This window comes from Silene latifolia, chromosome X (assembly GCF_048544455.1).
Source record: "Silene latifolia isolate original U9 population chromosome X, ASM4854445v1, whole genome shotgun sequence".
NCBI lineage: Eukaryota > Viridiplantae > Streptophyta > Magnoliopsida > Caryophyllales > Caryophyllaceae > Silene > Silene latifolia.
The window spans coordinates 182,217,643-182,241,642 of NC_133537.1; the positions used below are offsets into that span (position 1 = coordinate 182,217,643).

A 24,000-nucleotide genomic window follows, 5' to 3' on the forward strand; every position below is an offset into this window, starting at 1 on the left:
AGACCGTATCTTATTTAATCGAATTACAACAAGACACGTAATTTTACTCACAAAATCATCCGTCAATTTTAAGGAATTCAATTAACTCGTATCGGCATACAATTAATTAAATAATCAATTAAGAGCATTACCTTATAGGTATGACCTTAGGGGATCAACTGATCACCACCGTCGTATGACAGTAATGTCAAACACTAGTCAGCCAATCATTACCGATATGTGTGGACCAGTTGACTGTAAAATATTACTTTCCCTCATGTATTCTTAAATATGATATTTAAACATGTGATCATCATGATCGACAATTGTGATCGCATCATTGTCGGGGACACTTACTCCAACATCTTTGGTAGACCCTTACCCTAGAATTTTAATGGTAAACTATGCAGCCGTATCCATGCTGGAACAGTTTTCACATCCTCTTTCTTCATTTCTAAGTCTTTCACCCATTCCTTAACAATCAGTGGCTTATTGTTAAACAAATAGTAGCCTGATTGTAGGACTTTGTCTTTCATCTCCATAGTTTTGAATCTGACTAGGAAAACACCATTAGGCATAAATGAAATCTTATCAATATTAAACTTCGTCCATATACGTCTAATGAAACCCTCTATCACCTCCCATGGTGGGTTAGCACCAAGAATGAAGCAAACAACAGCTTGGCTCCAATACTCAATATCCTCCTCCACATCTTCATCTTGGATTTGCAACATATCGTCATCCCTGTTTTCCTAACATCTTCATCACTCTGAATCTCATGTGTCTCAGACACCACTGTATTAACCTCATCGTCCTCCTCATCATCCTCTGATTCTTCTTCATTGTCCGTTTCTATCACAAGTTCTGGGATACCTAACAGTTCATTAATATTCTTGGTCTTATCCCCATCATCACACACTGGTCCCGAAAGGATTCTATTAGCGTTTCCAGTTTTGTCTGTCTCCTGTTCTGGATTAGTCGAGGATGTATCAGATTGTGTAGCAGGGATACTCCATCCTCGTAAAGTCATCTCCCGTTGTCTCTGTAGATTTGATTTCCTAGCGATAGGCATGGAGATCAAAATCAGCACGCAATTCTCTAGTCGTTCATCGCCTGTGTTCTCTAGGGTTTTTTTCACGAAAAATGATATATGTATTTGTTTTTTATTTTTCTGGATCCTGTTTGGTGTAATTTCTCTTTACTCTCTTTCTATTTAATTTAACTCTCTTTCTTGTTTCTTAATTGCCTTCATTTAGTTTATGTTATTTTCCTTTGTTCATCTTTACATCATGCTTAGTATTGTTTTATCTTTCGTTATTGTTTAATTTATCGTTATGAATAACTAATTCTCTATTTCTAGGATTAGGAGAGCTATGATTGTGAAACAATGATGCTTTAATTAGTTGGGAGGTTTTGTTGTGAGAATTGTTTGATAGCAATATAACTGTAATTATTAGGTTGAATGCATGCAACTGAAGGAATTAAATTGGTTAAATTCAGACCTAGATCGGAAGATTGGAATGAACAGACCTGTTATGAACAATAGACTACCCTAATCAGAGCGGAAGTTATTTAGGAAGAATCTAGGGCGGATAGCGGACCGGAAGGACCTTTCCACTACCCTTCTCGCATCAGACCGACTGACCTTACCTTTAGTTGATATTCGTAATATCATGTTGAACCGACATCCTGGCATCTCTCTCTCTATTTGATCTCAATCTTTTTCACTCTTACCATTTTAATTGTTTTTACTTTTATTGTTTTTTTCAGTTCTTTAGTTTAGTCAAAACAACTCAAACACTCCCACTCTGTGACCATAGACAGACTGAATAACGAGTAGATAATGACCGCCTCCCTGTGGAGTACGATACCCGTCTTGCCTCTGCTGCCTTAGTTAGATCCGGTTGGTTTTATTTTTGATAGGTTTGCGACAGCCGTGTCAACCCTTCTTCATGATCATCTCATAGATAAAAATCATCTACATCGTCAGTAGTGGTAGAAGACGGCAATCCAGAAAAAAAGGAGGCAATTCGTCATCCACTTCATCCACGACTTCCTTACCCACAAACTTCTTCTTACCATGAAGAACAATCAAACCAATTTTCATCCGCTGGATCTTTAATATAAAATATTTGTTTAGCCTGATTAGCCATAATGAATGGCTCCGATTTGTATCCTTCACGTGCTAAATCTACCAATGTGAATCTCATCTCATCTACTCGAACACCCTTATTATGATCAACCCACATACAACGGAAAACAGGTATCCTAAACTGAATATAGTCTAACTCCCAAATTTCATTAATGACCCCAAAATATGCCTGAGCATCATAAGCAGGTGTATTATCTTTAGTACTAGAAACACTCATTGACATGGCCATCAAAGCTATTCCACTATTTTGCATAGTACTTCTATCATCTTGAGCCTTAGTGTAAAATGAATACTCATTGATGTCATAACCTTGATAAGATAAGACGTGCAAACCAGGTCCATGGGCTAACCACCTTACTTCCGCGGATACTTTCCCACGGTCGTTTTCCAGCTCAATATCTGCTTCATTAGTAAACCATTTAAGAAATGATCGATTATGTTCCATTGCTAACCACCTTTCTCCCTTAGAAGGATTTTGTGCACTTAGAATAGTTTGATGCTTCTCTAAATACGGATGTACATCGACCATGTGTTGGAGAATATAGAAGTGTGCCTGATCAAGGGTATCTCGATTAATAGTGACTATGGCTTTTCCCAGCGTACCTTTTCCCTCTATTCTTCCTTCGTGTCGAGATGTCGGCATGCCAATAGATTCAACATCTGACAGGTAGTCAGTTACAAACTCTAGCGCCTCTTCCGCCACATACACCTGAATCATGCACCCTTATGGCCTATTTTGGTTTCTTAAGTAGTCGCCTAAGTGTTTCATATATCGCTCAAATGGATACATATTTCTTAAAAATACCGGTTCACAAATTTTAATTTCTCTCGCCAAATGTACTACTAGATGCTGCATCATATCGAAAAAGGAAGGAGGAAAAAACATCTCAAGTTCACACATAGTTATAATAAGATCTCGTTGTAATGTATTCAAGGTATCTGAGTCAACCACTTTTCTAAATATTGCATTGAAAAAATAGCAGAGTCTAGTAATAGCTCCTCAAACATGATTAGGCAGAACTCCACGAAGCGCTACTGGAAGTAATTGTTGCATTAAAGTGTGACAATCATGTGATTTCAATCCCACCAGTTTTAACTCTTTCAAAGACACAAATTTTTTTATGTTCGATGAATGGCCTTGCGGAACCTTCACCCCATGTAAACATTCACACACATCTTTTTTCTCATTTCGTGACAAAGTAAAAGAAGCTGGGGGTAAATAGGTTCTTGAACCTCTAATTTGTGGTGCTAATTCTGGTCGTGTCTTTTGTGCGACCATATCTTGTCTAGCTTTGACATCATTCTTACTTTTACCAGGGATGTTGAGAAGTGTTCCAATGAGGCTATCACACACATTTTTCTCCACGGGCATGACATCAATACAATGTCTCACGGACAAATGTTTCCAATATGGTAAATCCCAGAATATGGAATTCTTTTTGTGTAAGGTCCCATTACTTGGCTTCTTAAATGGTTTTCCAAAATTATTTTCTATGTTTTTCACTTTTTCATAAACCTCTCTCCCACTTAAAATCTTTGGAGGGTTTCTAAGTTCTTGTTTCCCATTAAAAGGCTTCATTTTGTCTCTATAAGGGTGTGACCAGCGGAGCAATCTTCGATTACAAAGGTACACATTCTTTCCATCATGAACTAAATGATCAGAAATTGTATCCTCCTCACAAATTGGACACGCTTTAGCTCCTTTCACAGTATAACTAGAGAGGTTGCCGTAAGCCGGGAAATCATTAATGGCGCAAAATATCATGGCACGTAAGTTAAAAGTCTCACCATGATAAGCATCATATACCTCTACCCCTTCATCCCATAATAACTTCAAATCATCGATCAATGGTTCTAGGTAAACATCTGTATCATTTCCAGGTTGCTTAGGCCCCGAAATCAGTAGTGACAACATAAGATATTTACGCTTCATGCATAACCAAGGAGGGAGATTATAAATTGTTAGCAAAACCGGCCATGTGCTCCACTGACTACTTAGACTACTAAACGGAGTCATACCATCAGTACAAAGTCCAAGCCTTAAATTTCTAGCCTCGGATCCAAATTCAGGAAACAAATGATCTATTGTTTTCCACTGTGTTGAATCAGCTGGATGACGAATTTTGTCATCTGAAATTCTACCTTCAACGTGCCAAATTATGTTTTTTGCATCTTTTACATTTGCAAAAATTCGTTTAAATCTTGGGATAATGGGAAGATACCACAAGACATTAGCTGGGAGCCCTATATTTTTTTTGGAATTTTTTTCGGCAACTTGTAACGTGAAGCCCCACACTTTGGACATTTGTTTAAATCATTGTAATCTTTTCGATACAAAATGGAATCCTTAGGATATGCATGTATCTATACATAATCAACTCCCATTGGACACAAAATTTTCTTACCATCATAGGTACGCTTAGGGAGTTTATTGCCATCTGGTAAAATATCACTCAACAACTAAAGCAAACTTGTGAAACCATTATCACTCCATCCATTTTTCGCCTTTAAACTATATAATTTTAAAGTTGCAGATAGGCGTGTGAAACTTGAACTTGGTTATAGGGGTTTAATTGAAGGAAAAGTAGATCTATATACTAACATATTCATATATGTTTTAATTTAATTTGTCATAAAATTAATAAGTGATCTTATGCATGAAAACTAATAAACAATATAAAGAAGAAACCATCATCTTACATTGTGATTTTCGGATTTACTGGCACAAGTGAGTTCACCTACTCACTTGTTCTTGAGCTTCCAAATATTGGATGAACAAGGTTCAAATTAGAACCTCTCCCAAAAGCATATACCCAAGGAAACTCATAATAACCAATATTATTTAGATCTAGTAATAATATTGGTTTTACTATAAAATTGACACAAAATAAATTGTATTTTTACTCTTGAAAATCTTGGTCAAGAGGGAGTATTTGTGAGATTTTATTTCTCTAGAAAAATCACATATTGTAGAGATTATACATTTTCTTACACTAGAAAATTCTAAGGTGAAAAGAATGAATAATGTTATGTAAGAGAAAAGCACTTCTCTCTTTTCTTGTGGGATGGCCGAAAAAATGCATTGGGTAGTATGCCCAATGCATTTCATTTTTGCTCTTCACAAGAGGTTAGGCATACAACTCTATGGTTATCATTGTGTTTTGAATAAAATAAATTTAAACAATACAAACCCTTAATGCCCTTCTAATTTTCGGTTACCATATAAAATGGTAGTCCATATTAACTTTGTCATTTGTCAATTTTGTTATGTGTTACATGTTACATGACATGTAACAATGCAATGTATTTTTATCATATTAAAAATCAACATACTCATAAAATATGTCATACAAAATCGACTAGTAATTCATAATTACTTGTGCCAAAAGTGTTCCCGAATTATAAACTACAACATTCTGTATTTATTATAATTTATTCATTTCGTTTCAATTGTTTCTGTAAACAATAATTTCATCTAAGTAATAAAATAATTCGATTACTTAGACCGTGTCTCATTTAATCATATTTACAATAAGATACGTAAATTATACTCACAAAATCATCCGTCAATTTTAAGCAATTTAATTAACTCGTATCGGTATACGATTAATTAAATAATCAATTAAGATTATTTCCCTATAGGTATGACCTAAGGGGATCAACTGATCACCACCGTCGCACGACAGTAATGTCAAACTCTAGTCAGCCAATCATTACCGATATGTGTGGACTAGTTGACTGTAAAATATTACATCCCACATGTATTCTTAAAATGAGATTTAATAATGATATTTAAATCATGTGATCGCACTATTGTTGAGGACACATTTCCCAACAATCTCCCACTTGTCCTCGACAAGTGTGCGTCACCAATTCTCTTGTCCTATTACTATCTCCCACTCAATGCAAGTTGTCTTTCGGGTCGTACTTGCAAGTGATCATATCGAGAGTGGTTTCCTCGATCTGGAGAATAACTGATTGACCGGATTTATCTATCATAGATACCTTCCGAGCGTGGCCACGCATTTCCAATTCATTACTCCTCGAGTGGCCCTGAGATATTGTTTTAACCCTGACAAGGGGGTGGACAATTCCTATCGCACTTATTCCCTTCGACTAGCCACGGCCATCATAACCCAAAATATGCCCATTTGACCCCATTTACGAAGGTCGTAGTAACACAAATCAAAGTTAATCTGAAACTGTGCCATCTTAGGCGAACAGTCTTTAGTCAAAAGAATCGACTCATTAGAATACTATAGCAGCTCTCGCCACGACCAGGCTATATAAATTGCCAGAACTCTATAAGCGATCATAAGGCCCGACAAAGTGTTCCTAAACTCGCCTATGTGATCGACTAGTCATCTCACATGACTCTATGGCACTTGAACTTGCCATCAATCGCATCACACTCTAGTCACTTCGAGACGTCACCTCATACAAGCGACTATAGGCTAATACTATGTTAATCCGGGTTCACTTTAACGGGGTTCAACGTTGTCTCTACAACCTGTTTGGATGTAACAAAGTATAATAAAAGAGTTTTAAAGTAAAACTCGAACGACAAATGCGATTATCACATATAAATAGTCAATGCCTGATTACTATTTCATGTTCTATAATCTAATTTGATCTTGTACGTAGTTGTTCATTTCAATTTAATTGAAATGACATGACTCATCATGTTTACCCTTTTAGAAGGCTTTGGTTAGTAGGTTTTATCAATTTCTTGTACCTTACTCATCCTTACTACATACTCGTTTTCCTTTGTAATGTATACATTTGCATTACAAAACTTTCTGAGTACGTGTCGAGATCCAATCAAGACATAGGCCCTCTAGCCTAAGAATAGCTCCCACTGTTTTCACAGTGTGCGGGACTCATCCTTCTTGCACATCTCATGATTGCAAGTGTACTCAATTTCCGTTATAAATATCTCTCATTGTTCTTTATTGCCTAAAACGATTCTAGAAAATCTACTTCTTAATTAACATTGCCACAATGGTATCTTAACCATCCTAATGTGTTTTGATTATGGTTTTGTCGGAAACCATGCGCAATCTCAATTGTCAATTGTCACTTGTGTAACACCCTTACACAAAATTGCATCATAAACACTCTGCATCATAGCCTTAATGCTTCTGCAAGCACTTAAGGGTAATCTGTATGGCTTACTTGGTAAAGATTACTTAAATTCGATTTTAAAAACAATTCATCATACTCAAAGCATATGAAGTGTTATACATCATTTCTTTTTAATTGATTCGACAGCGGAAGCAAATGAAATCAATCAAATATGTTCAATTTAATTGAACTAGTCATGAATCTTATCAACATAAGACTTCTTACTGACGCTAATATCATGTGGATTTATCTTCATAAATCCGGATATTCAAGATGTATTATAATACTCCAAAAGTCTTAAATCATTCTCAATGATCAATATGTCATCCACATATCGGACTAATTAAAAAATTCCGTAACTCCCACTGAACTCCATGTATAAACACAACTTCTCGACTTATCGAGAAATGTTTTATCACATGATCAAAATGTTGATTCCAACTCATTGATGTCCTACTTAAGATCCTTTTTTAAGTTTCACATTATCTTAGGATTGCAAGAATCTATAAAACTCATGACATGTATTGAATACATTCCTTCTATTGAAGAAGTGGGTTTTAGATTCACTTGCTGTATGCATATCCTCATAATGAAACACAATCCCTAAGAAGATCCAAATAGACTTAATCATTTCAATTAGTGCAAAACCCTTTGCAACCAATCTTGCTTTGAAATATCTCTTTATTAGTGCAAAACCCTTTGTCACTAATCAAGCCCTTTTGTTACGGATTTTCATGGCTCTAAGCCTTGTATTGAGTTGTGACTTAAACACTCTTATGTAAGTCATATGTTCATTACTTTCTAGAAGTAATCAACTTGAATCAAACAATTTATTTTGTAAGTTATAAGCTCTTTACTTTCTTAAAAGTAGCATGAATTCATCATTTTTAACACATGACGAATTTAACCTCCTAGGTTTTGAAGAAACAATGTCTTACACAAAACGTCTCATGTAGCCAAGAAAGACCAGTTTCTTACGACATAACATTCTCTGTGGCTCTTGAATAATTTCTCCCACTCTGTCTTCTAGAAATAAACTTGTATTTTAGAAAGACAGCTTCATGAGCCGCAAACCCGTTGTGCTCGTGATAATTGAAAAGGGAAAAATGAGCATTTGTTTCTTGTGAAAACTTACAACCATGGTACCCTTACCATTTCATATCTCATATGATTCGATTTAGTGGAAAAATAATTTAGATAAAAATGATAAAATCCCCAAAAGGATCAAGTAACTCAAAGTAACTTGATTGAAGTCCAAACCATATCGAATAGCGTTTGATTTCTTATCCATCCACACATTATTTCATAATGCGTGCTAAGAGAGATTAACTTGTGATACTATATCACATTTCCTTTGGCTTATATCAAAGTCTTCACTTTGATAATCCCATCACGACTAAATCGTGATTCCTTGAACTCTTGAACTTCTTCAAAGATTTCTCTATTTACCTTATTAAGTTAACACACTAGTGTCAACTTAAATCGTTGGTAAAAGATGATGATCAACCTATTTTGGATCGATGATTTATAACCTCGATCTCCTTTTCAACCAAAAGGTACGAGATATCTTGCTTTGAATACAAGATACGCATATACCATTAACAATCTAATGGTTTCAAGAGTACTCGATAACTCTTTGCGTTCATCATTCCAAAATTTAAGGTTTAATCTTGGGTTACCAATTTGAGTCTTGCATCATCTTCATGATATATCATTCTAGTTTGGTTTAGAATATAATTACCTTGATGATGGGCTAGCCATACATCAAATCATGGTGTATAGGGTCACAAAAGTGAAACCTCTTTTGTATCTTTAACAAATTGTATTCTTATTTAGAGTTTATGTACTTAATAGTCACAATTAAGTACAACTCCAAACCTGAAAACTAGATTTAGTACACAATGACTCTATCTCTTGACTTCATTGTTGCTAGTCGTCATATTCTAATCATCCTATGTATCAAACATAATGATGAAAACCACCACCGGTTTCTAATATTGACGAAGTAATACTAGCAAAATTTGTGTTTAATCAAATAAACATTTAACGAAGAAGGTCCCATTAGATGTCCCACAACTAATCTTGTTGATTCTTCAATAATTTGGGGTAGTTTCCTTTCTCGTGTCTAACATTTAAGACAATGGAAACTTTATCGGTCGGGATTGATAGGTTTAGTATCGTCATTCTCAACAACTTTACCTTTAACATAACCTTGTATCAATTCCATTCTAATTTTACTTCTTTAACCTCGTCCTCATCTTAACGGTTTAAGAGAATGCTCCCACTCATTTCAATGAGTCTTTACTTAGAGAAGCAAAGGTGAATCTTATAAAGATTACTCTTCAATTTAATCGTATTAGTCTTAAAACTTTCATTGAAGTGGTTGCGTTATTTTGGTCAATTACGAATTCTGACAAAACTAATTACCAAAACAATTTATCTTTCAAGGTACTTAATTCAATTAAGTATATGAAACATAATCCATTGTAAGTAGAAGTGTTAGTCAAGAATCAAAAACCTGTTTGATAATAAATAACTTTAATCTATACTCTTTACAAGAGATCCTTAGCAATGGTTCATTCGAGGTCTTTAGAAGAAAATTCAAATTTTGTCTTTAGATACGATGTTTTAATGGAGTTTTGAATCGAAATGATATCGTATATGAATTGTGGTAAAGAAATAGAACAATATAACAACGGAATAGTGGAAAACTTAACATTTATCGTTTTATTAGTACTTGAAAAACAAGTATAGCATTTACATAGTGACCTCTACCCAACTATGATAAATGATTCCAAGATCCAAATTCATATTAACTTGGGCACGGTAGGGCCGATTCATCCCTTATCAATATAACTCGGTGGATTAACTCTTTAATCGATTCTACTTTTAGAACTCTTGGTCGATAAAATTACATTAACATTTATCTTTAGCCCGGAACACATGCGACTACGGTCACGAATACTTCCGTTGAGCTCAATCCAAATTTCGAATAAATGTGTCCATGAATCCAAATCCACATCAACTTGGGCACGGTAGGGCCGATTCATCCCTTATCAACATGAATTCGGTGGATAGACATTTATCACCCACTTCCCCTACGTAACAAGGTTTGTACCCCGGTAGGGCCGAGTGCACTCCCTCGCGAAATAGGTTTTCATGGTTTATACTATTTGGTAAGGCTAAGTCTCAATTGTTTATTTTAGCGAGAGGTCATGTCAATTTATTATCTATCACGTTTTAAGTGAACTAAAGCGGTGAACTACGATAATTATAATTGACACGGTCGATATACTCGATTAAAAGATGATGCATGTTTTAGTTATGGCGATTTAGCGATGCATGCAACATATAAATAAAATGCAAAGCATAAAAATAAATCCTAGTATGATCTTCCTAAAATAGAAAATCTAATTAACTATTACATATTCGGAAACCAACTCCATTGGTCCCTTGAACTTCGGTTGTGGCACGCATCTCTAGGTAACACCGTCTTCTATGTATCGCCATCTTGAAGAAATCCGTCTTTGGGAACTCCGAAATGAATAAAATTACATAATAAATTACATAATTTCCTATTATACATTTGTAACTATAATAAAATAAATCTATTAAATTAGAAGACGGTGATACGAGATCACAATAAAATTACAACCGAATCGATATTACCATACATTTCGGGTAATACCAATTAAAAACTAAGGCCATACTAAGTAAAAATTACATAATTCAAAATTACATAAATAAAATTATGACAATCATAAAGAAAATGCAGCATTATAATATGTATGAACATGCCCAATTTTATGCTAAATCGCCTTTAATTAGCCAATATCTTATATTACTCGGTTTTTACGGATTTGCGTGATTTCAACATTTTATAATCACAAAAATTACATAAATTCATATTTATGCATAAGTTAATTACCCTAACCTCTTAGGACTCAAAATTTAGTCTTCACTAATTATTTGACCATAATTAACTCATATTTCTAAAATTGTTCATTAATGGACCAAAAATTACAATTAAAATGCTATGAACTTCAAATAAATCACAAAAATTCAAATAAATTTGAAATTTGAAATTTAAACTCATGAACATTCTGGAAAAAAAATACCATGACACTCATAATGTTCAAAAAACTTAGGTTAAAAATTTCGAAATTTTTCCGGAAAAACAATGTTGCGGTTTATCGGTTTTTTAACAAAATAATCATAAAAACATGAGAAAAATTATATTCATCGACTTTTCAATTTTAGATCTGAAAAAGACAATAAAATGCAACATGTGACGTTTTTCCTTAGTCATAGATTATGTTTTATTAATTTTTCCTAATAATGTCACTATTTATGCTATTTTTCATCAAAAATCCATAAATCATGCACAAAGACTTCAATATAACCTATTATTTTACACACATCTTTTAAAATTGCATGTGATAACATACTAAATTTCTATGACCAGATTCGAAATTTATCTCATATTAACCTATTTTTCACTTAAATCCGATTTTTATCATGAAAAATCCATTTTTCGAGCATAAGAACTCATAAAATTATGAAAATTTCCAGATCATCTAAAAATAATATATGTGAAAATATATCCAAAAACCACTGGAAAATTCGAAGTTTAGCTAATTTTCGTCCAAAAATGACATTTTTATCATAAAAATCTAATTTTAATGCCAATATTAAATAAAATGAACAATAAAATCTATAAATTAACCAAAATATCCTAAATACATTTTAGGATCAGAAACTTTAATATGCAAAAAATAATTTTGTGATATATCATAATAACACAAATTATACAAGTTTTATATGTTAATCTTTATAACTCGGAAAAACTTTTAACCGATTTGCATGCAAACAACCAAGGCTCTGATACCAATTGAAGGAAAAGTAGATCTATATACTAACATATTCATATATGTTTTAATTTAATTTGTCATAAAATTAATAAGTGATCTTATGCATGCAAACTAATAAACAATATAATGAAGAAACCATCATCTTACATTGTGATTTTCGGATTTATGGGCACAAGTGAGTTCACCTACTCACTTGTTCTTGAGCTTCCAAATATTGGATGAACAAGGTTCAAATTAGAACCTCTCCCAAAAGCATATACCCAAGGAAACTCATAATGACCAATATTATTTAAATTTAGTAATAATATTGGTTTTACTATAAAATTGACACAAAATAAATTGTATTTTTACTCTTGAAAATCTCGGTCAAGAGGGAGTATTTGTGATATTTTATTCCTCTAGAAAAATCACATATTGTAGAGATTATACATTTTCTTACACTAAAAAATTCTATGGTGAAAAGAATGAATAATGTTATGTAAGAGAAAAGCACTTCTCTCTTTTCTTGTGGGATGGCCGAAAAAATGCATTGGGTAGTATGCCCAGTGCATTTCATTTTTGCTCTTCACAAGAGGCTAGGCATGAAACTCTAGGGTTATCATTGTGTTTTGAATAAAATAAATTTAAACAATACAAACCTTTAATGCCCTTCTAATTTTTTTGATTTTACCATATAAAATGGTAGTCCATATTAACTTTGTCATTTGTCAATTTTGTTATGTGTTACATGTTACATGACATGTAACAATGCAATGTATTTTTATCATATTAAAAATCAACATACTCATAAAATATGTCATTTACAAAATCGACTAGTAATTCATAATTACTTGTGCCAAAAGTGTTCCCTAATTATAAACTAAAACATTCTGTATTTATTATAATTTATTCATTCCATTTCAATTGTTTCTGTAAACAATAATTTCATCTAAGTAATAAAATAATTCGATTACTTAGACCGTGTCTCATTTAATCATATTTACAATAAGATTCCCGTAAATTATACTCACAAAATCATCCGTCAATTTTAAGCAATTTAATTAACTCGTATCGGTATACGATTAATTAAATAATCAATTAAGAGTATTTCCCTATAGGTATGACCTAAGGGGATCAACTGATCACCACCGTCGCACGACAGTAATGTCAAACTCTAGTCAGCCAATCATTACCGATATGTGTGGACCAGTTGACTGTAAAATATTACATCCCACATGTATTCTTAAAATGAGATTTAATAATGATATTTAAATCATGTGATCACACTATTGTTGAGGACACATTTCCCAACAATAATTGCATCACCAACTAGCCTATCAAACATCTCTACTTGTGTTGGGTCTTCAGTGGATTGTTTCAAATCATTAATCAGATCGTCTACTCGATTGAAATTTTCATCAAAATCATCTCCCTCAAAGTCGCTATCATCCTCTAAATTACTACACAAGGTAGGCAACACATCCTCCCCATGCCAAATCCACCTTGCATAACTTTTGTCAATACCATTAGATAAGAGATGACTTTTCAATTCTTCAGAATCAAGATACACATTATACCCACAATTAACACATGGACAATAAATTTCTTCAACATTCTCCGCATTATTAATAGCATGTCTAACAAATTGTTTAACCCCTTTCCTATATCTAGGGTCCAAACGATCAACAAACATCCATTCACGATCCATATTCCCAATCTCCATATATATTCAAGATCCACTGCAATAGTTTATAAGGTTAAAAGGTTATTATTGTAAAGTTCGGAAAGAATAATTCGAAACTCAGGCATTAATCAGCTACATACTTAACATCTACTCCATAATTAACAATCCACTGAAGACCCAACTACATACTGCATACGGTAACAGCTCACCCAAAGCTTGTTCCAATCAAGAATATAACTCAGATTCAAAGCTGAACCTGTAGAAGCGATTTACTGATAATTCCGCTATAGTTTAGCCAACTTATGTGGACTGTCAAAAAGTGCAAATGAAGCGATGTTAGTGATTCCTTCAACCCGGATCTTATTATAAACCACCATCCTCATCTTCATTTCAAATAATTATAGGTATTAGTATAAACCCCCAATTTGATTATCAAAACCCCGATTTTATTAAGCATAAACCCCAATTTTATTATAAACCCATAATTTATTCTTCAATCACAATTAAAAACATATCAAATAAAATGACAAAATCCATAAATGCATGCCGTAAATTAATCAAATTAACCAAAAATTAAGCCTTTAGTAAAAAGATTGAAAAATACCTAATGACGGTGAGGGGTAACAGCGCGAGATGACGTTGCCGACAAGTACCTGGTGGTTGACGAGCACCTGGGGGAGACGATCGCATGGTGGTTTGGTTTTTTGATGTTTGATCGCATGATGATGAAGTAAGAGTGAGGGAGGGTTATTAGCTAGGGTTATAAGATATAATAAGTGATGGTGATGTACATCGGTTATATTATAAGTGATCTTTTTTTTTTGGTACTCGAAATTATAAGTGATCTCGCGGTGAGGCAAATATTTTTCGCGCCTATAATTTTCACTGTAGATGTACATCGGTTACATGTTATATATGATATACTTGACTATTATATAGACATGGATTTTATTAATGTTCCATGTCTATTAAAATCAGAAATAATGGACATATATTTTCTAACACAAATGATGCACATTTAATTATAAATACATCAGTTTTTTGCAAACAACTGATGTGTATAATTTCTACATCAATTTTCTAAATAATCAGATGTCCATAACGAGTTTTGTAGTAGTGTAAGGGCTGCATTGCGTTAATCAGTCTATCAGCGTGCATCCATGTAGAGTCTATGTTGCGTCAAATAATGTGTTTAGAGCCTGTTAAATATGCATACCATACTACAAATGATAAATTTCGACTTTCAAAAGTGCATGTTTTCCCTCACTTGACGTTACGTGCTATTTGGTTACGTGTATGTGTGCTTATATCCTATTTTTCCATAAGACTGCGAATTTGCGTAGCCACTAATCATTCAAATAATTATAAGAATAAAAAATCGCTCCAACTGGAGGTTTCGCTCAAGTGTTCATTTTCCCCAGCAGCAATCTAGTTTCTATCGTCAGATATTCCCCGGCGGTATTGGCATTAATACCCGAAGTCTCCTCCGACGATCAAGATCTTCTGAGTCGTTGATATCCTTCCCTAGCGAGAGTTCGTTGCAGCCACGATGTCAGCATATTGCCCAACAAGAATTCAGAAGCAGTTAACGACCTAAGTATTGAGTCAGCTTCATGTTAAGATTGCCCGAAAGCAGATGGATGGTCCGATTTTAAAAGGTCGAGCTTTCGCCTATCCGAGTTATGCTTGCGACAACATAGGGTAACTCTCCCCATCAGCTACCCGAGATTTCTTACTGGTTTTTTTGTCATCTTTCCTGAAGGAGTTCTCCAAGATGTCCTCTGCAGCTTTATTACTCTTAAGTTCTCCACGGAATTTAACAAAAATATCTCCCAAAGAAACTTGTACCCTAAGGACCTTACCTTGATGACCTTCAGAAGATCCTTCAGTTATATTTAGAAATGCTCTTCAGAATACCCATCAAATACAAAAGTTCCCTTCGGAAATACCCTTTAGAGGTGTCCTCGGATGTATTCCTTTAGAGAGTTATTCTTCAGCTTTCCTTTTAGAGGTAGCTTTCAGAGTTGGCCTTCAGATATGTTGAGAAATTTTTTCAAAAGCCTTATCACCGCCAAATTCCTTGAGACACCAAGTTATCTAAAGACAAAAAAGTTTTTTTTTTTTTTGCCGAAGCGCCTTCAGGAGTCCTATTTCATCTATGGGGTGTTGCAGACTTGCAGGTATGATTTCTTCTTATGGCTGGCAAGCTTCCTTAGTGTAACACCCCTAAATTTCTATTTCGTTATTCGTGTTATTACGAGCTGACTCGTAATGCTAATTGTTTTACAAGCATAAAATTGTTTCATTGTTTTATATTATTTTCATAGGAATGTTCATTAATTTAACTCTCGAGCTCCAATTTTATCTATTTATTTCTTCGAGAGACACTTTAATTATTTTCGAAGGTAACTTAATTAATTTTCGAAGTCGAAATATTTATTTTCTAACTTCGTGATTCTTCACGAATGTTTATTTTAAGCTTCACGAAAAATGTTATATTATTTTCTAAAGATTTTGCGTGGGTCGCATAATTATTTTTCTAACACGATTATTATTTAAATATCTCCCGCGAACTTACTTATTATTTTACGATCTTTTACGATTGACCCATTTATTGAACTTTTGGCTCGAAAACCCGTTTTATATAATTATCTCGAAAATATTTAATTTTTCCGAGGATTCGTACTTTGAAAATATTTATTCTTGTTGAAATAATTTTTTAATATATTTGGTCGAAAAATTATATTATACCTTTCCGAGACATATTTCTACGTACGTAATTTATTTAAGATTGATATGACAAAAATTAGTATTTCCGATTTAAATACTATTTATTTTTCTATCGTTATTTTTTAACAACCATAATTGTTTATGGTCATGATTTATTTGGACCGACATACATTTACGTTTTTACACAAAAACCAATTTAACCGTTTTTAAAGTGTATGCCGTGTAATTCTTTTTACACGGTTGTGTTGTTCTGTTATTTTTTTTTTTTTTTTTTTGCTCTTGAAACTCATCTACATACATTATGTACCTATTCTTGCTCCATTTGACCGTGTATAGGGGGAGTGGGTACACATTTTTTTTTGTTTTATTATGGATGCACAAAAATATTAAGAACAAACTCTCTCATTTCTCCCTCACAAAGCCGTGAAATACTACTCGGTGTATCGTCCTATTTTTTTCGCTCGTCATCATCTTTGCTCCTTCGCTATTCTTGTTCATTTATCGTTACGATCGCAAGGGCTATCAAGAGGATCCCGACGCAGACGAATATTTCGTAGTATCAGATCTTGACGAATAAGGTAACTTCGACGTTACTCGGTATTATACGATGTATCTGTTGTAGTTGCTTGTATTAGGACCTTTTTATACGATGTTGTGACTGTTTTATGCTAGTCGAGACATCCTTGGATGATGGTCTCGTGATTTTTGATCACGTTGTCGTTGTTTTGCTATAAATTGTTTTATGGTAATTAAATAGTATGCTTATGATTAATTTATTTTTACCCTAAAATATTAATATTGGCCGAGACACTAATATTATTATTGCATATTAATTTTTATTTTACTGTTTTCAATATCGTCGCTTGTTAAAATTGCAGTTTTCACTATTTTCCATCCTGTCGAAATGAATGTCGTATTCTTATCAATTTTTGATTAAATTCAAAAATCTAACTTTCCCCATACGTTTATGTCACAAAATTGGTATTTATGTTGAAGAATAATTATATGAGATTTTTCAGAATTTTTGATGGACCGATTTGGTGATGGAATGAAATATTCGATTTACGCGATAAAAGTAGCATTTTTTACTAAAATATTAAATATGCAAAATTTTATGTTGGAAAAGATATTTTTAAGGTTGATTATCTGTTCTTATATGATTTTAAAATTTTCCAAAATTTATAATGCTTTAAACTAAGTTTTGGTTGATTTTATCGCTTTTGAGATAAAACGGGTTTTGCACTAATTTTTCTTGCGAAATGAATCTTAAAAATAGTTAGCTCGTTTTTATCAGAGTTTGACATTCTCAACTTGTTTTAGGATGATTAAATTTTAAATTATGGAACGAAACCATGTGTTTCGAATTTTTGGTTGATTTTAAAGTTTAGAGAAACATTCGTAAATTCTTCCGAATCTGATAGTCTGTTTGCAAAAATTGTTTCGCCTATTCAAATTTCTTATCTTCAAAAATATTGAAAAGAGACTACTATTATTTCTATGTCTAGAATCTACCTTATCTTCAAAAATATTGAAAAGAGACTACTATTATTTCTATGTTTAGAATCTACACAAAAAGTTTCATAAATTTCCACTATACGGTTTGCTATGAAAGAATTGTTTATGAACAGCTCGCCGGTAAACTGCGAATCTGTCGTCAGTCAAAAGAATAATTCATAAACTGACGTTTCCGTATGATCCAATGGCTAATCATTTTCTCACAGAAACTTTATAATGTCTAGTTATGTTTAAAATTTTACATTGCCTTAATATGTTTTCTAAAATTGGATTTATGAACTAAAACATTATGGGTGACGTTTTCTGATAGATTTTAGAAATGAAATTTTAGACCCCTGATAATTTCGTCCTTTGAAGTTGGTTTGAAAATGAAAGTTGTAGCCAAGAGCTACAGGAAACCATGAGAGTTGACCTTGCGTTATTTCAATTTTTTTATATTTAATTATGAATTTTACAGTGTTGTTGTTCTGTTTTAGAAACTGTTTTAGAACTCTGTCTCATTAAGGCCTAAATAATATATCTTTACTAGAGTATTTTAAGTCATTTGATAGTTTTAAGTTTTAATTACAGCAACTTATCAATTTTAAAGTTCTTGAATTACTTTTATACTTTTGAAATTGAAGTCTAAGCTTCATGTTTTGAAGAAATAAAAGTGTAGTTCACTTACGAACCTTTGAAATAATATACATTGAATAAGAGACTATCTTTGAGATATTTTAAGTTTGGAGTAATTAAAGTAAGGGCAAAGAATAATGAACTAAGGCATACGGGTTCTTATACAGCAATAGGATTGGGTATCCTGCGGGCGGTACAGATTATCGTAGAGTCATGTACATGTACTTAGACTAGGACTTCGCACTGCGTGGTAAGACGTGTACTATTATAGCTTGTTGTCTAGTGAGCGAACCTAGAGTTGGTCACCTTTGCGTGACACTGGGTTCCCGAAACTAGTGTAAGATGATGTGGTGCCAAGTAGTATAGCTAAAGTTAAATATCTAGCCTGAACTATATTATTTCCATTCTGTCATTTGAGAAATGTTGCTTTTAAGCATACAACACGTTTGTTTTAAACGTGATCTTGTTTACCCTATTTTGTTACATATTGTTTAAAATGTTTCAAGTAATTTTGATATATTATCTGCTTCTACAATATTTATATCATGTGATATGGCTGGGAGAACGTCGAGTTACTCCCCACTGATTGTGGCTGTTATGTTTATAACATGACAGGTATTTGTTTTGGCTGGGGATATCAATGTGAGCTAGCGAGTAGTTAGAAGATCCTACTCTATTTTTTTTCTACTTTCTTTTGTGGTTTTAGTTTGAACACTTTTGAGGAATTTTATTTTCCCCTTTTTATAATAGTGGCAATTGTTTAGACTTGACCATTTGTTTTTATTCTTGGGAATTTTCACATTCTCGTTATAATAACACTTAGTTTGTTTTATCTTTGTGTATAATAATCCCGACTTCGACAATGTTTCCGCCATTGTTTTGTACTAGATTTTATAGGAGATTGCTCATAGCGCATGTTGTAATCTTCGATTGACATGAGGTCTAAACTTTGACTTTTGCCTTATCTAAGTCTCGTTCAAAGTGGGGGCTTTGTAGACACTTGTGTCTGTACCTCCTAAAAACACACAATGATGATAGGACCGCATGTTTAGCATATGTCGCGATTTTAATACAGTTCATAAATCGGTTAATAAAGGTAACTCATACACTTGTGTCAACCCCTTAGTTGTCATCTAGGTGTCATTACGGTTGTTTTGACAGTAAATTGAGTTAATTCAGAGTCTGGGCAAAACCATCCCCGAAACGAAAAGATCGTAAAATCCTGGGTCAGAATACAATTTACTTGTCCACTAAGGTAGGGATATCGTAAGATGTTAAGATTCTATCTTATATTGAGCCCCATGTCACTTCCTTTCGCTAAACCTATGTTTAAACTACAGAGCATATATATTAGTCTAGCCGAATACACCAACTCGATTTTTTGGCTCATTTTACGATGTGATACCGATATTTTTGGGTCTTGATTATTTGACACAAAGTTTTATATCTTTCTCTTATATTTTCAACGCCACGGACATCATCTTAATCAGAGTCCTATAGAAAAATTTATGTCACATATACGATAAGCTATCAAAAGTAGAGGCACAACTCAACAGGAGATGCGCCTCTTCTAAGGACTGCACAACCTGTTGTGCCTCTTAATATGGGTAGCAAAGTTTTGATGCGGGATACATCGTCCCACATCAACCATAAAACACAAGTTTCCCTCCCTATTTCGCTATAAATAGAGGCCTTCGACCTCGTTATTTCTCACGTGAGTATTAGCCTTTCTCTTATCTCTTCGCATTTTAGACCGTGCTATTGCTCATCGACATCTACATGCTTGATCATTCGACCACGTAAGCTCGATTCTTATCAAGGAACCCGTCAAGTTTTGCATCGACGATACACATTGACCAATTACACGATAATCAATCAATTATATTAATCAATCTAGATCTAAATTCCTTGTTAACACAAGGGCACTTTCACCTTGCATAAATCGAGGCGAGTTACCACTAAAAGCCGATTTATTTAAATCTCGCGCCGATAACTTGAAAGTCTTGGGGTGTAAACAACCCGTTTAATCTATTTTTTGTTATTTTTGTTTTTTCTTTACGTTTTTACATTACATACGCCAAAACATCATGTTAAATCCTCTTATAAAGCCCAAATATAAACGAAACTAAGCATGTAAAGTCTATCTAACACATAGAAGAAACGCATCAATAGATGCGCCCTCTATAAGAAACGCATCACTTGTTGCGGCTTTTTTAAAAGGGTTGCTTTTGTCTGTTGATCGTCTTCCTCTGTCTCAATTTGCGTGCTCGATTGTCGTTTAGGCGAGGATCTTCTCAGATCCGAGAAAGCTTGTTTTTTTAAGATTTTTATTTTAGTTTCCTTTAACAATTTTAATTATTCTTTTTTTTTTAAGTTTAATTTAATTCTTTCTTTAAAAACTTTACCTTTAGTTTGGTTAATTAAATCAAAGATCTCTAATAATTCAATACTTTACTAAATCTCTAATAATCAAACCTTTTGATTTTCAAACTCTAGTAACCAATACAAGAAGGTTTAATATCAATTATTTTGAGTTTTAATACAATTTTTCAAAGATTCAAGTTTATTTCTTTAGATGATTTATTTAGTATCGCTAATAATCAATATTAAACGGTCTCATCCTACACCTAACTGTTGAGATATCGTAAGATATCGAGTCCATATTGTAAAATACCGAGTCCATATCTTGTATTGTATTATGGGTAGTTTCCTTATTCCGTCTAGGGTTTTAGCATGGTCTTATGTATATATACATATGTCTATTGTAAGTTGGCAGCCATATGTGCAATATCAATATACAAAATTTCATATACAATTTCTACATGGTAATCAGAGACAGGTTAGTTCTAGCATCTTATGAGCGATAAAGAAGGCGGCGGCGAAGATTCATCGCTGGTAGATACCAATGTTTCTCACGAAAACTCTGATTCCAAGAGTACTAGCGTTTCTCACAAAGATTCCGATTCTGAATCTAGCGATATGGCTAAAGGTGAGAAGCTCAGTCCATATTTCCTTTCCACCTCCGATAAATCCGGAGATAAGTTGATTGTTGTCGAGTTGAAGGGAGATAATTATGATGAATGGTCTGTTAAGTTGCGGGGTGGCCTGCGTTCCAAGAAAAAGATGGGATTCATCGATGGGACAGTTAAAAAGCCCGCTGATGATTCTGACGACATCGAAGATTGGTACATGGTTAACGCCATGATAGTTAATTGGATTTTCAACACAATAGAACCAGGTCTTGGTTCAACCATCTCGTATGTGAATGAGGCGAAGAAATTAAGGGACGATATTGAACAACGGTTCAGTCTTGGCAACGGACCGAAGGTGCACAGGACAAAGGGTTCTATCATGGCTTGCAAGCAAGGCGAAAAGGAGACGATCACAAAGTATTATATGGTCGTCAGAAGAAGCTTTGGGATGACCTTGACAAGTATCCGACTTGCATCTGTGGTGGTTGTAAGTGTGGTTTGAATAAACAACTCGATAAAAGGCGAGATGAAAGGAAAGTACACGCCTTCCTTTTGGGAATCGATGATTCTTATTCCACTGTTGCTTCAAATTTGTTATTGCAGGAGCCTTTGCCATCTCTCAATCGGGCTTATGCTACCATCATTCAAGAAGAAGGGGTTAAGGGCAAAGCCAAGCACATTGTAGGAGCAAGAACAGGGGAGAACAGAGCAGGCCCTGTTAGTTTTACTGCTCGTTTTTCACCTGCAATGGCGGATGGACGGTCACGGGAAAATACTGACAAGGAGGCAAATTCGCGACCAAACTGCGATAATTGTTACAAGTATGGACATGTGCGAGCATCATGTTTCGATATAATCGGTTACCCGAAAGGCTGGCGAGACATAGGCAGAGGCAACGGAGCTGGTGCTTCTCGTGGAGGCCGTGGAGGCCACGGTGGTCGTGGAGGTTACAACTCTGGCCAAGGAAGGGGCAATTCCGCCGCTAATAGTGCAGGGGCATCTCGTGTTGGTGAAGAGATGAGCGAAAACAAAGAGCAATTTCGCAGCGTACCAAAAGAGCAGTGCGACGCGTATGTTAACCATGCCAAAGCGTCTTCTTCGAAAGTGCGTATGAATGGTAAGACGGATAATATTGTTTTATGGTTGCTTGATTTGGGTGCAACGCATCATATGACAGGCTGTTTTGTGTTTTTACAAGATGTGAAAGATATTGATGCATGTATGGTGGCACTCCCTAATAGGAAATTTTCCAAAGCAACCAAAGAAGGAATCGTTTTACTTGGTGGCAATTTACGATTAAAAGATGTTTTATTTGTCCCAGATTTCAATTGTAATCTTGTGTCCATATATCAGTTGTCAAAAGACCTTGATTGCGAAATTAAATTTACTAACAATACTTGTGTTATACAGGACCGCATATCGAAGAAGACAATTGGCACGGGTGAGCAGAAAGGAAGGCTATATCTTTTGGAAGGAGAGTTAAGGCGAGAAGTTCATGCTGCGAATAAGGACTCAGATAACGTGGAGGTTTGGCATCGTAGACTAGGACACCCTTCGAGAAGAGTAGTGACTTTTTTGCCGTTTATTAATAATAATAAGTGTGATAAGCGAGATAGTGAACTTTGTGATATTTGTTTGCGTGCTTAACAGACAAGAGAAAAATTTATTGTTAGCGAGAATAAAGCTAAGTCAATTTTTGAGCTTATTCATTGTGATTTATGGGGAGATTATCGAACCCCATCTTCTTGTGGTAGTCGATATTTTCTTACTGTGATTGATGATTTCTCTCGTGATGTCTGGGTTTATTTGATTAAAACAAAGGATGAAGTTTCACAATTATTACAAAATTTAATAGTTATGGCAAAGCGACAATTTGATGCCGATGTTAAGATGGTGCGTACTGATAATGGGATGGAATTCACATGTTTAAAACGTTATTTCGACACACATGGTATAATACATCAAACTACTTGTGTCGGTACTTCTCAGCAGAATGGACGGGTTGAGAGAAAACACCGTCACATTCTTAATGTGGCTAGGGCGTTACTTTTTCAAGCAGGTTTACCGGTTGAATTTTGGGGAAAATATGCCTTAACTGCAGGTTATCTTATTAATCGGACACCATCCATGTTGCTTCAGGGTAAAACACCCTATGAGTTATTATTTAACAAATCGCCCACTTACGATAATTTGCATACATTTGGTTGTTTGTGTTATGCTAAACATACTCGTAAGGATGAGGATAAGTTTGCGTCGTGTAGTCGGTGATGTATTTTTGTTGGGTACTCATTCGGTAAGAAGGGATGGGAAGTTTATGATTTGGAGTCTATGGATTTTTTTATATCTCGTGATGTCGTCATTGATGAATATGTTTTTCCG

At 34.2% G+C, this 24,000-nt stretch overlaps 2 protein-coding genes across 2 annotated transcripts; one reads left to right on the plus strand and one right to left on the minus strand.

Annotated features, from left to right (window-relative positions):
* Positions 1 to 3,131: 3,131 nt before the first annotated feature.
* On the minus strand, positions 3,132 to 13,828 carry LOC141618840 (uncharacterized). Its single transcript, XM_074435907.1, has 2 exons — positions 13,432 to 13,828; positions 3,132 to 4,303 (listed from the first exon to the last, which is right to left on the minus strand). Exons 1-2 carry the CDS (start codon positions 13,826 to 13,828, stop codon positions 3,132 to 3,134), a joined length of 1,569 nt encoding a protein of 522 aa, XP_074292008.1.
* Positions 13,829 to 21,505: 7,677 nt separating this feature from the next.
* On the plus strand, positions 21,506 to 23,889 carry LOC141618841 (uncharacterized). Its single transcript, XM_074435908.1, has 3 exons — positions 21,506 to 22,108; positions 22,225 to 23,148; positions 23,272 to 23,889. Exons 1-3 carry the CDS (start codon positions 21,506 to 21,508, stop codon positions 23,887 to 23,889), a joined length of 2,145 nt encoding a protein of 714 aa, XP_074292009.1.
* The last annotated feature ends 111 nt before the right edge of the window (positions 23,890 to 24,000 follow it).

Excerpts from the sequence above, each read along its gene's own strand:
- LOC141618841 (XM_074435908.1), top strand. The coding sequence starts at position 21,506 with ATGAGCGATAAAGAAGGCGGCGGCGAAGATTCATCGCTGGTAGATACC. Across the intron at positions 22,109-22,224 it reads GACTTGCATCTGTGGTGGTT|GAGCCTTTGCCATCTCTCAA; the intron begins GTAAGTGTGGTT and ends TTGTTATTGCAG. Across the intron at positions 23,149-23,271 it reads AGGACTCAGATAACGTGGAG|ACAAGAGAAAAATTTATTGT; the intron begins GTTTGGCATCGT and ends CGTGCTTAACAG.
- LOC141618840 (XM_074435907.1), bottom strand. The coding sequence starts at position 13,828 with ATGGAGATTGGGAATATGGATCGTGAATGGATGTTTGTTGATCGTTTG. Across the intron at positions 4,304-13,431 it reads GATGTTTGATAGGCTAGTTG|ATGCAAAAAACATAATTTGG; the intron begins GTGATGCAATTA and ends CAAATGTAAAAG.